This window comes from Sus scrofa, chromosome 11 (genome assembly GCF_054392235.1).
Source record: "Sus scrofa isolate SSC_HxYL_T2T_F1_AM1 chromosome 11, Sscrofa_HxYL_maternal_Yorkshire_Landrace_v2.0, whole genome shotgun sequence".
In the NCBI taxonomy this organism is placed as follows: domain Eukaryota; kingdom Metazoa; phylum Chordata; class Mammalia; order Artiodactyla; family Suidae; genus Sus; species Sus scrofa.
Window position 1 is genome coordinate 52,096,154 of NC_139393.1, and position 12,142 is coordinate 52,108,295.

Consider the following 12,142-nt stretch of genomic DNA (forward strand, 5'->3'; position numbering starts at 1 on the left):
CTACAGAACACCAGATCCAAGCCATGTCTGGGACCTGTACTAATAGCTCACAGCAATGCAGGATCGACTCTGCATCCTCATGGATACTAGTTGGATTCGTTACCACTGAGCCACAACAGGAACTCCTTACTAATATTTTTAAAACTTACCTGACCAATTATCAGCCATTACCAGTGGTTCTCAAATTTTAGCATGTATCAGAACCACCTGGAAAACTTTTGAAAAAAGATTGTTGGGTCTTGCCCTGAGATTCTGATTTAGGTAGGGTCCTGAGAAATGTACATTTCTACTAAGTTCCTTGATGCTGCTACTGGTTCAGGGATAATACTTTGAAAACCACTGCACTGGATGATAGGGTTAATTCTTTAGACATTTGATCAAATTAAAGGAAGTGGACAGGGCAGTTAGGTTCTCGCAATAATCGTCTTGATAACTGATGGTGGTGCAAGGATTAGATGTGGGGTTGAGGAGAGAAAGGGAAATCAAGGATTATACCAACATTTTTGGTCTGAATAAGTGAAAGAATGGAGGTGCTGTCAGCTAGGATGGTGGAACCACAGCAGAATAGGTTTGTGAGTGGGGAGCAGGAGTTCAATTTGGAACATGTTAAATTAGAGTTGTATTGGAAATTGATGTCATGAAAAGTCTGAGCTAGAGATAATAAATCAGGGAGTCATTAGAATATAGATAGTATTTAAGTCATGAGGCTGGATGAATTCACCAAGGGAGTGAACACAGACGGAGGAGAGGACCGAGTACGCCAACATCAGGACAAACTAGATAAAAAGACTGAGAAAGTGCCACTTTGTCCTATTCGATAAAATAGAAAAATGAAGAGGAAAAAAATATTGTGTCTTGGAAACCAGATGAAGGTAGCATGGGGAAGGAGAGATCAGATGTCTCAAGTGCTATTGATAAGGATGAAAAGAACTGAGAATTGGAGTTCTTGTCGTGACGCAGCAGAAACGAATCTGACTAGGAACCATGAGGTTACGGGTTCAATCCCTAGCCTCCTTCAGTGGGTTAAGGATCTGGTGTTGCCGTGAGCGGTGGGTGTAGGTCACAGATGCGGCTCGGATCTGATGTGGCTGTGGCGTAGGCTGTGGCCTAGGCTGGCAGCTGTAGTTCCCATTGGACCCCTAGCCTGGGAACCTCCATGTGCCACAACTGCGGCCCCTAAAAAGCCAAAAAAAAAAAAAGACTACTGAGGATTAATTGATCATTAGCAATCTGAAGGATATTGGGGACCTTGAGATCTTGTTAGGAAGGTGAAAACCTGGTTGGGCTGGGTTTAAGAGTAAAGGTGTGTAGAAGGTGTGTATAGACAGCTTTGGAGAAACAAAAGGGGCAGTGAAATGGGGTCCAAAATTGTGGGGGTTTTTTTTGTTGTTGTTCACTTGTTTTAAGATAGGACAAAAAACATTTTTATGTTGATAGGAGTGATACAGTACAGAGGGGGAAATACAGATGGTCCCTTCCTGCGCAAAATTTTGGGGTAGGCGGCCAACGGTGTTCACTGCATGTATTCCTTGAGAAAGATGATTATGTGCAAATGACTATTTTCATTCCTTCACTGGTTGGATGAATAAATTGTGATGCTTCAGTGTTGTCATCTAAAAGAGGTATACTTTGAAGTACCTGGATAAAGACAAATGAAAATTACTTTAATAAGTAGGATCCAAAGCAGATACATAAAATGTATACCTTAAGCAGAAGAAATGTGAGTTTTAAAAGTTATTAAGAACATTAATCTTCTATAATAATTTATGTTGCTACACATTTAGTAATTAGCATTGTCATTTTAGGTTGAACTGGTTAAGTAAATAGGCATTTAGCTGGAGCCAAAAATACTATTAAACTTCTAATTTTTTAATTTTCTGTTACTGTAGAAAAGGAACTTTGAGGAAAATTAAATCGCTGAGTTCTTTTTAACCTTGCCATGCATTCTCTCCTGATGTAGAAAATATCAAGAACTAATGAAACAAGAAATGGAAACTATTTTATTGAGACAGAAACAACTAGAAGAGACAAATCTTCAGCTAAGAGAGAAAGCTGGAGATATTCGTCGAAACCTACGTGACTTCGAGTTGACAGAAGAGCAATATATGAAACTAAAAAGTTTTCCTGAAGATCAACTTTCTATTCCTGAATATGTATCTGTAAGTCTCTTGTGTCATTAAAAAAAAAAAACCTGCATATATTTTCAGGCTAAAAATTACTGTTTATATAGTAGCCATAACTTTTTAAGTACCTAATTGATAAATTTTTTTATGGCCCTGGTCCAAAGATCTGAATGGTGTTCAGATCACCAAATTTTAAAGGGTCTTGACCGTTGATCTCCAAAGTCAAGCAATAAGTAGAGCTCTGAAGTTAATGGCTGGATAATCCATAGACATGAATTATTTTATCGTAAACTGTGGCTGTTTGTGATGTACTGAAAATGAAAGATTGCGGAGATGACAGATTAGTGGTTGCCAGGGCTTAAGAGTAGTAGGGGAAGGAGAAGCATAGCATGAGGGAGATCCTGATGAATCTAGGTCAGGATCTTGATTGTAGTGTTGGCTACACAAATCTATACACAGGGTTGATTTACGGCAGTCATCACAAATTTTTTTGGTACCCACATCCATTATTGAGGACTCCAAAGAGCTTTTGTTTATATGGACTATATCTGTTAATATTTACCATATCAGAAATATCAGATACCATAGTAATACCATTATACCATATTAGAAATTTTTAAGCTGCAAGAACACATAAGCACACATTTCATTAGCCTGAGCGGTGATGAAATCATCACACATCATCTAGCCACTGGCAAATGCTGTCTAATGGGAATAGAGAATAAAACAGGCAAAAAAAATCTTATTGTTACTAGGAAAATAATTTTGATCTTTTGGATTTCCTGCAGGGGTCTCAGAGTGGCAAGGTAGGGCCTGGGGTCCTAAGAACACACATTGAGAACTGCAAGTTTGTGTTATATAGAGGTCATTTCACCCCGAGATGAATTTTTTCATCTATAAAAGGGTTAATAACAACACTTTTTATTCAGTATCTTGTAATAACCCATAATGGGAGAGAATCTGAATAAGTATTTATTTTTTGTTTTTGTTTGTTTGTTTTTGTCTTTTTAGGGCTGCACCTGCAGCATATGGAGGTTCCCAGGCTAGGGGTCTAATCGGAGCTACTGCTGCTGGTCTACACCACATCCACAGCAATGCGGGATCCAAGCCGCATCTGCGACCTACACCACAGCGTCTGTGACTTACAGCTGCTGGTCTACACCACACCACAGTAACTCCAGATCCCTTAACCCAACGAGTGAGGTCAGGGATCGAACTGCAACCTCATGTTTCCTAGTCAGATTCGTTTCCGCTATGCCACAACGGGAACTCCTGAAAAAGTATTTATATGTATATGTAATTGAATCATTGTGCTGTACCCCTGAAACTAATCAACATTGTAAAATCCCCATACTTCAATTTAAAAAATAATAATAATAACAGCACCTTTCTATTGCTGTAATTGTGAAGATTGACTGTGGATGTGTATCTAAAATGCTTAGCATAGTGCTTAGAACATAGTAAACACATAAGAAATATTATCTGCTATTTTTGCCAGAGAGGTGATTTCTACACTTGACTGTCATTTGGATAAGGCATCCAGATGAATGATTTCCTATAACATGGAGTACTATTTTTTTTGTCCAGCTTTCTATTTAAATAGCTCAAATATAATTTTTCTGCCCAAAGTACTATTCAAAACCCATTAAATACCTCAAGTGCTGTCATTGAGGCTTTTTCCATAAGAGACAGAAAGTACCCCATTAGTGGCAGTTATACATATTTTTGCTCTTTGGTTTGTTAACGTTCCTTGTCTTTTGCTTTCAGACAGTATTCTCCTAGCTGGTTAATTATACACAGAGTTGTTGTATCAATTACTAGCCTTAGGACTTGCCTCTTACCAAACATGGTTCTCTTGCAATACAGTAATACATTAACGTTTCAGGCTATATTCATGTACAGTAAATAGTCCCTAATTACCCTCTCTTAATTTGTCAAAAGCTTAGTTTTGTAGGGACTTGTCAGATGGAATGCTTTACTGAGTTAGGATAGGCAAATTCCCCTGAAAGCATGGTGAGACATGGCAGTGGTAGTAAGCAGAGCTTCACCAAGAGCCTGCAGTGTATTTAGGCGCTGGGGATAGAGCAGTGCACACCAGATAAAAATTCCATCCTCACAGAGCTTACATTCCAGTGGGGCAACACACAAAAACTGCCACCTATAAGGATGCTCTTTTAAATCAGCTTAAGGGAATCAGGGAGGTTTTACTGATGGGGTGAAGGAAGTGAAAGCATGAGTCATACGTTGATGTGTGGGAAGAGCTTTTCTTTCTCTTTCTTTCTTGCTTTCTCACTTTCTTTTGTATTATTTTTATTATTTGTTTATTTATTTATTTTTGGCCACGTTCTTGGCATGTGGACATTCATGGGCCACAGATCAAATCCTTGCCCAGAAGCAACCCAAGCTGCAACAGGGTTAACACCAATTCCTTAGCCTGCTGAGCCACAGAGGAACTCCAGGAAAAGCCGTCAACTCTTCAACACTTGGTGTGTTCAACAAATAATAAGCCAGGAGTTCCCATTGTGTCTCAGCGGTAACAAGCCCGACTAGTATTCATTAGAATGTGGATTCGACCCCTGACCTTGCTCAGTGGGATAAGGATCCAGCATTGCCGTGAGCTGCAGTGTAGGCTGCAGACATGGTGTGGCTGTGGCGTAGGCCAGCTGCTACAGCTCCGATTCGACCCCTATCCTGGGAACCTACATATGCTGTAGGTGCGGTCCTAAAAAGACAAAAAAGAAAAAAGAAATAATAAGCTGGTAGTGTGGAGTGAGCAGTAGTAGGAGGTGAGAAGTAAGGAGAAAATGGAGTATAGATAGAAGAGAGGAGAGAAAGACCGTGTCAGGGATGGGGAGTTACAGATGATCTGGGCCTTGAGGAGCCTAACTGAACATTAAGATTTCATAAAGTATGATGGTCAGGGACATTTAACAATCGTGTTGTTTTAGTTTTGTACAAACAAAACTTTAGTGTACAGGCATATAATCTGAAACCCCTTAACACTTTCTTTTATTACCTTAATACTTGTACTACTGATAGTTTTGAATCCTATTCATTAGCAAATTGTAATTGTAATTTGGGTTTCAAGACTGCTTATTAATTTGATTTTTTTTTTCAAAGATCCGGTTCTATGACCTAGTGAATCCATTGAGAAAGGAAATCTCTGAACTGCGACTGAAGAAGAATGAGCTGTTAGAAGAATTAAGTGAAAACAAAGGTCAACTGAAACAACTGACTGAGGTTTGTATAATTCTGATCCCTGGTGAGACAAGGCTCCAAGTTTTTCTATGGGGAGTTTCTTAAGATTTGTAAAAGTCACCGATAGAAAAATGGGACTTGAGGATGCTCTTTGTTGTGATTCTTAATAAAGAGTGGGAAGGAGTTAGATTGGAAATAGCCATCTTAAGGATTGACAGGCTAAATTCATGATATTGACCTGTAATCCATGGTTGAACATTTTGTTACTGTAACTCATTTCATTCTCAGTTCTTCATTGCAGATTTGCCTTCTTGGTGAAATGAAAGGGTGTCCTAGTCCATTTATTAGTCATTTTGCCTCTTCATCAAATACAGTTAGCTCTCCTACTAGCTGTTCAGAGCACGTGCGCTAATCTACCCCATTGATGCCTGGTGCTGTGCTAGGTCCTCACAGCAGTGAACACACAGAGACAGTGAGCACCTGGCCTTCCAGAGCTCAGATTTCAGATTCTAGTAGGTTAGTTAGAACCTTAGATGATATCTTGACACCCTTTATATATTTGTTTATTTTTTTGGCTGCACCTGTGGCACATGGAAGTTCCCAGGCCAGGGATTGAACCCGTGCCATGCAGCAACCCAGGTGCTGCAGTGACAATTCCAGGTCCTTAACTCCCTGCACCATAAGGAAACTCCACAATGTTCATTTTTTTGTGTGATCTTGAACAAGTCATCTGTCAAATGGAGAAAATAATAATGTTTATCCATTCATTTCATTGAGTTGCCCACATTTCTGTTTCAAATGTGATTTTTAGCAAAGTTGCATATAAATGCTATTTTGTGCCTTATTTCAAGGGCAACTTTTATCAAAAATCTATTATTGAGAAGTAATCATAATTTATATTTTGATGCTCTAATTTGCTGCATTGTTAATGCTGGGCTGAATCTACTTAGGTCACTAATACAGAGCCAGTGTTACAGGCGAGTGACAGCTTAGCTTACTTCTCATAGGAGCACTGAAGTTGGCAGAAGCGATGCCAGGGAGGCAGATGTGCTGATATGAACCCTGCTGCAGGGCTCTGTTGTGGTTGTTTTTTCTGCTACTCATCTGCCTCATTGTGCAGGTAAATTGTTTTTTACATTTAGAAAGATAGCTCTTAGCTTTTAAAAAATTTTCGTCTAGAGTCAGAATAGTAAAGAACAAAGTTAGAAGGTCTCAGTTTGGTTCCTAACTAATCTTGCAGCCTCAGGCAAATCATTTAAGTTCTATCATCTCTGTAAAAATGCCCAGAGCATCCATGGTGGTGGTGGTGGCAGCAGCAGTGGCAGCCACACAGTTTGTTGGGAACAAGGCAGACGAGTATTCAAACTTAGTACCACAGTGCCTTATGACACCTCAGCAACTCTCCTTACTTTTTAGAGGGAGACCTGGAGAAGCTTTCTATCCTCATTTCTGTTAAAACACCTCTAAGAGTGATTTCTCCAGAACAAAGTCTTCTTTGGGTCAAAAAGGGGGGGTGGCTTGGATCTCTAAAATTATCATTATTATGTGATATATTTTTACTGTGTGGTAAAGCAAGTCTCTCTACTCTCAAGGGACAGTGATAGCCTCGTATCCCAGATTTTAGTTTGTTTCAACCATATCAGCACTCTAAATATTTTAGTGTCATGAAAACAGATAACTAATATTGATTTCATTCATAAGATTCCTGAGTGTTTTTAATGCACCAGTAGCTTCTGAACACAGAAGCAGTTTTGTGAACTTGTGTTAGGGTTCTCCAGAAAATCAGAATGAACAGGATATGTAAATGTATATTGAGAGAGACATGTTTTAAAGAATTGATGGTAGAGGCGTGGTGAGTCTAAAATCTGATGGAGTAGGCTGGCAGGCTGAAGATTCAAGAGAGGGTTGCAGTTCAAATCCAAAGACAGTCTGCTGAGAATTCCTTCTTGCTCAGGAGAGGTCAGTCTTAGTTCTGGTAAGGCCTCAGCTGATTGGATGAAGCCACCACGTTATGCCAGGTAAACTCGGAGTCCACTGATTTAAATGCTAATCTCATCTAAAAAATACCTTTACAGAAACATCTAAAATAATGTTTGACCAATTATTTGGGTACTATGGCCTAGCCAAGTTAACATATAGAAATAACAATCAGGAGTTCCCGTGGTGGCGCAGTGGTTAACGAATCCGACTAAGAACCATGAGGTTGAGGGTTCGGTCCCTGCCCTTGCTCAGTGGGTTAAGGATCCGGCGTTGCCGTGAGCTGTGGTGTAGGTTGCAGACGTGGCTTGGATCCCGCGTTGCTGTGCCTCTGGCGTAGGCCGGTGGCTACAGCTCCGACTCGACCCCTAGCCTGGGAACCTCCATATGCCGCGGGAGCGGCCCAAGAAATAGCAACAACAACAACAACAACAACAACAACAAAAGAAATAACAATCATAGTATCTTTCCATGTGCAGGTTTGCCTCTTAAAGGTTTATTACCTCTCAGCTGAAAATATAATCCTCTCTCTGAAACTTTTTGCTAAGCTTAATAACATTATAAATAGAGAATTGAATCACCATTGGGGAAAAAATATTTAAGCAGTGTCTTAGATACCTGTGTAATAAAAAGTCCTAGAAACTCAAGAATGTAATTTAAACATAATAGAATTACTTTTGTATTAAAGACACCATTAATGTTAAGATTCTTCTGATCTGTGATAAACCATGATGGAAAAGAATATAAAAAAGAATTTATATCGCTTTGCTCTATAGCAGAAATTAACACAACATTATAGATCAACTATACTTCAATGAAAAAAAAACCAGGAGTTCCCTCACTGGCTTAATAACGAACCCTACTAGTATCCATGAGGATGTAAGTTCGATCCCTGGCCTTCCTCAGTGGTTTAAGGATCTGGCATTGCTGTGAGCTGTGGTTGTCACAGATGCAGCTTGGATCTGACATTGCTGTGGCTGTGGTACAGACCAGCAGCTGCAGTACTGATTCATCCCCTAGCCTGGGAACCTCCATATGCCACAGGTACGGCCCTAAAATGAAAAAAAAAACAAAAACAAAAACAGAAACCTACAACCACGAAAAGTTAGATCCTTTTGTTCCGTCAAGGGCCTAGTACAGGTCAATTTGCCTAACACTGAGAAAAAATAGACTAAACATTTTTAAAATAAAAGTCAAACCAACAAGGACTTTTTTTAAAAAAGTAGAATATAGTGAATAAATGTTAATATTTTACATTAAATTTTGTTTAAAAGTATATTTTGGGGTTTATTTTTTTTTGAAAAGGTTTGTTGAATTATTTTCTGCTCTGGTATTTGAAAACCTCAAAGAAACTAGTTTGAGTTTCATCTCTGCAACTTAATAATGGTGTGATGATTTTGGATAAAAAACTTTGTCTTCTCTACCCCTCCCTGCAGTCTCCATCTATAAAACAATGATGAGAATATGTTAACAGCTACGTCACTCACATGGTCATTACTATGAGAATGAACTTCATTCAGTACATAATCACTGTACATCTACTATGTAGCAAGCTTTGCTCGAGGTGTGTGAGATAACCTCTGAAGAAAACAAAGATCTCTGGCCTTGTAGAATTTATATTTTAAAAGAAGTGCAGGGGGAGTTCCCTGGTGGTCTGGTGGCTAGTATTTGGGGTTTCTCTGCTGAGGCCCAGGTTTAAGCTCTGGTCTGAGAACTGAGGTCCTACATCAAGCCACTGTACACTACAGCCAAGTCAATACATAAACAAATGATAAACAAAAGGAGTGCAGGGAAACAAGGACCAAGGTGTGAGCTCCAGGGCACGTCAGTATTGAAGTGTAGAATAGAGAAGGAGGATTTATTAGTGACATAAGGAAACCAAGAGATTTTCATGTCCAGGAAGCCAGGGGTGAAAAGTTCATTAGGAGGAGAGTGATCAGTTTCTGCTGCCAATAGGTCTGGTAAGATGAAGACTGGAAATTGCCATGATGTTTAACAGGATCAATGGTAACCTTGCCAAGAGTAGTTCCAGTGTAGTGGTGGGTTAAAAGTGTGAATTCAGGGAGTTCCTGTCATGGCTCAGTGGTTAACAAATCCAACTAGGAACCACGAGGTTGTGGGTTCGATCCCTGGCCTTGCTCAGTGGGTTAAGGATACGGCATTGCCGTGAGCTGCGGCATTGCCGTGAGTTGTGGTGTAGGTCCCAGACACAGCTGGGATCCCACGTTGCTGTGGCTACAGCTTCGATTTGACCCCTAGCCTGGGAACCTCCGTATGCTGTGAGAGCAGCCCTAGAAAAGGCAAAAATAAATAAATAAATAATAATAAAAAATAAAAGTTTGAATTCACTGTGTTTAAGAGTGAGTAGAGGGAAAGGAGTTGGAGACAGAAGTCTAGACAGCTCTTTCAGTGGAATTTTGCTGCATAGGGGAATAAAGGGATATGGTTGAAGACGCTGGGAAATGGAATGAAAGAGAGGGTTTGTTTTGTTTTTTAAGGTGGAAGAAATCACAGTTAACGTACACAAAATAGTATTTAGTAAACTATAGGAATTTCCAATTGTCAATAACGATAGAAAGGCATTCATCTCCTTTTTATCCAGCAGTGTAACATGTAGTTAGACTTGTGTTTAAGACTCACAACTTCAGTGTGATCCATGTGATAAAAAAGAATCATCTGTGTTTGGAGCATAGTCGGTAGTATATGCTTCTGTAATTATGATATTTGGGGAAAAGTGTTAGAACACAGGTGTTTTTTTATTTTTTAATTTTTTATTATAGTTGATTTACAGTGTTGTGTCAATATCTGCTGTACTTTGAGCAAAGTGACCCAGTTATACATTCTTTTTCTCACATTATCCTCTATCATGTTCCATCACAAGTGATTGCATATAGTTCCCTGTGCTGTTATCTCACTGCTTATCCACTCCAAATGCAATAGTTTGCATCTACTAATCCCAAACTCCAGTCCATCCCACTCCCTTCCCCTAGGCAACCACAAGTCTGTTGTCCATGTCCATGAGTTTGTTTCTTTTCTGTAGATATATTCATTTGCGCCATATGTAACATGCCAGATATAAGTGATATGTATTTGTCTTTCTCTTTATGACTTAATTCACTTAGTGTGAGAGTCTCTAGTTCCATCTGTGTTGCTGCAGATGGCGTTATTTTGTTCTTTTTTATGGCTGAGTAGTATTCCATTGTGTATATATACCACATCTTCTAAATTGGTTCATCCATTGATGGACATTTAGGTTGTTTCCGTGTCTTGGCTATTGTGAATAGTGCTGCCATGAACGTAAGGGTGTTTTCAATAAAAGTTTCGTCTGGATATATGCCCAGGAGTGGGATTGCTGGATCACTCAGTAGTTCTATATTTAGTTTTCTAAGGTACCTCCACTTTGTTTTCCATAGGTGTTGTACCAATTTACATTCTGACTGAGAGTGTAGGAGGGTTCCCTTTTCTCCACACCCTCTCCGGCATTTGCTATTTGTTGACTTACTAATAATGGCCATTCTGACTGGTGTGAGGTCGTACCTTATTGTGGTTTTGATTTGAATTTCTCTAGTAATTAGTGATATTGAGCACTGTTTTCATGTGTGTGTAGGCCATCTGTATGTCTTTAGAGAAATGTCTATTCAGGTCTTCTGCACATTTTTCAATTGGGTTGTTTGGGTTTTTTTGCTGTTGAGTTGTATGAGTTATTTGTATATTTTTGAGATTAAGCCCTTGTCAGTTGCATTATTTGCAACTATACTCCCCCATTCCATAGGTTGTCTTTTTGTTTTTTTATGATTTCCTTTGCTCTATATAAGCTTTTAAGTTTTGTTAGGTTCCATTGCTTTATTTTTATTTCTCTTGCTTTGGGAGACCTAAGAAAACATTTAAATGAATAATGTCAGAGCATGTTTTGCTAGTGTTCTCTTCTAGTTTTATGGTGTCTTGTCTTATGTGTAAGTCTTTAAGCCATTTTGAGTTTATTTTTGTGCATGGTGGGAGGGTGTGTTCTAGTTTCACTGATTTACATGCAGCTGAGCAGTTTTCCTAGCACCACTTGCTGAAGAGACTGTTTCCCATTTTTTATTCTTGCCTCCTTTGTCAAAGATTAATTAATAGGTGTCTGGGTTTATTTCTGGGTTGTCTCATCTGTTGCATTGGTCTGTATATCTGTTTTTGTACTAGTACCACACTGTCTTGATTACTGTAGTTTGTCGTATTGTTTGAAGTCTGGGAGGGTTCTGCCACCTGCTTGTTTGTTTGGTTGGTTGGTTTGTTTTCCCTCAGCATTGCTTTGGCAATTCTGGGTCTCTTATGGTTCCATATAAATTTTTGGATTATTTGTTCTAGTTCCATGAAAAATGTCTTGGGTAATTTGATAGGGATTGCATTGAATCTGTAGATTGCTTTGGGCAGTATGGCAGTTTTAATGATATTAATTCTTCCAACCCAGGAATATAGAATATCTTTCCATTTCTTTGACTACTCTTTAATTCCCTTGATTAATGTTTTACAGTTCTCAGCATATTAAGTCTTTTACCTCCTTGGTCAGGTTTATTCCCAGGTATTTAATTTTTTGTGTGTGATTTTAAAAGGTATTGTATTTTGATATTTCTTTTCTAATATTTCATTGTTAGTATACAGAAATGCAACTAATTTCTGAATGTTAATATTGTATCCTGCTATTTTGCTGAATTTGTTGATCAGTTCAAGTAGTTTTTGTGTGGAGTCCTTAGGGTTTTCTATATACAGTGTCATGTCATCTGCATACAGTGAGAGTTTTACCTCTTCTCTTCCTATTTGGATGCCTTTTATTTCTTTTGTTTATCTGATTGCTCTGGCTAGGA

At 38.9% G+C, this 12,142-nt stretch overlaps 1 protein-coding gene across 13 annotated transcripts in view; it reads left to right on the top strand.

Annotated features, from left to right (window-relative positions):
• PIBF1 (progesterone immunomodulatory binding factor 1) overlaps positions 1–12,142 on the top strand; it is a 287,448-nt gene that overhangs the window by 13,826 nt on the left and 261,480 nt on the right. For all 13 annotated transcript variants that reach the window (XM_021065663.2, XM_084981936.1, XM_084981934.1 and 10 more), the window contains exons 4-5: positions 1,961–2,159; positions 5,244–5,363. In XM_021065663.2, coding sequence (XP_020921322.1) covers positions 1,961–2,159; positions 5,244–5,363 — 319 coding nt within the window. The remainder of the gene's footprint in view (positions 1–1,960; positions 2,160–5,243; positions 5,364–12,142) is intronic.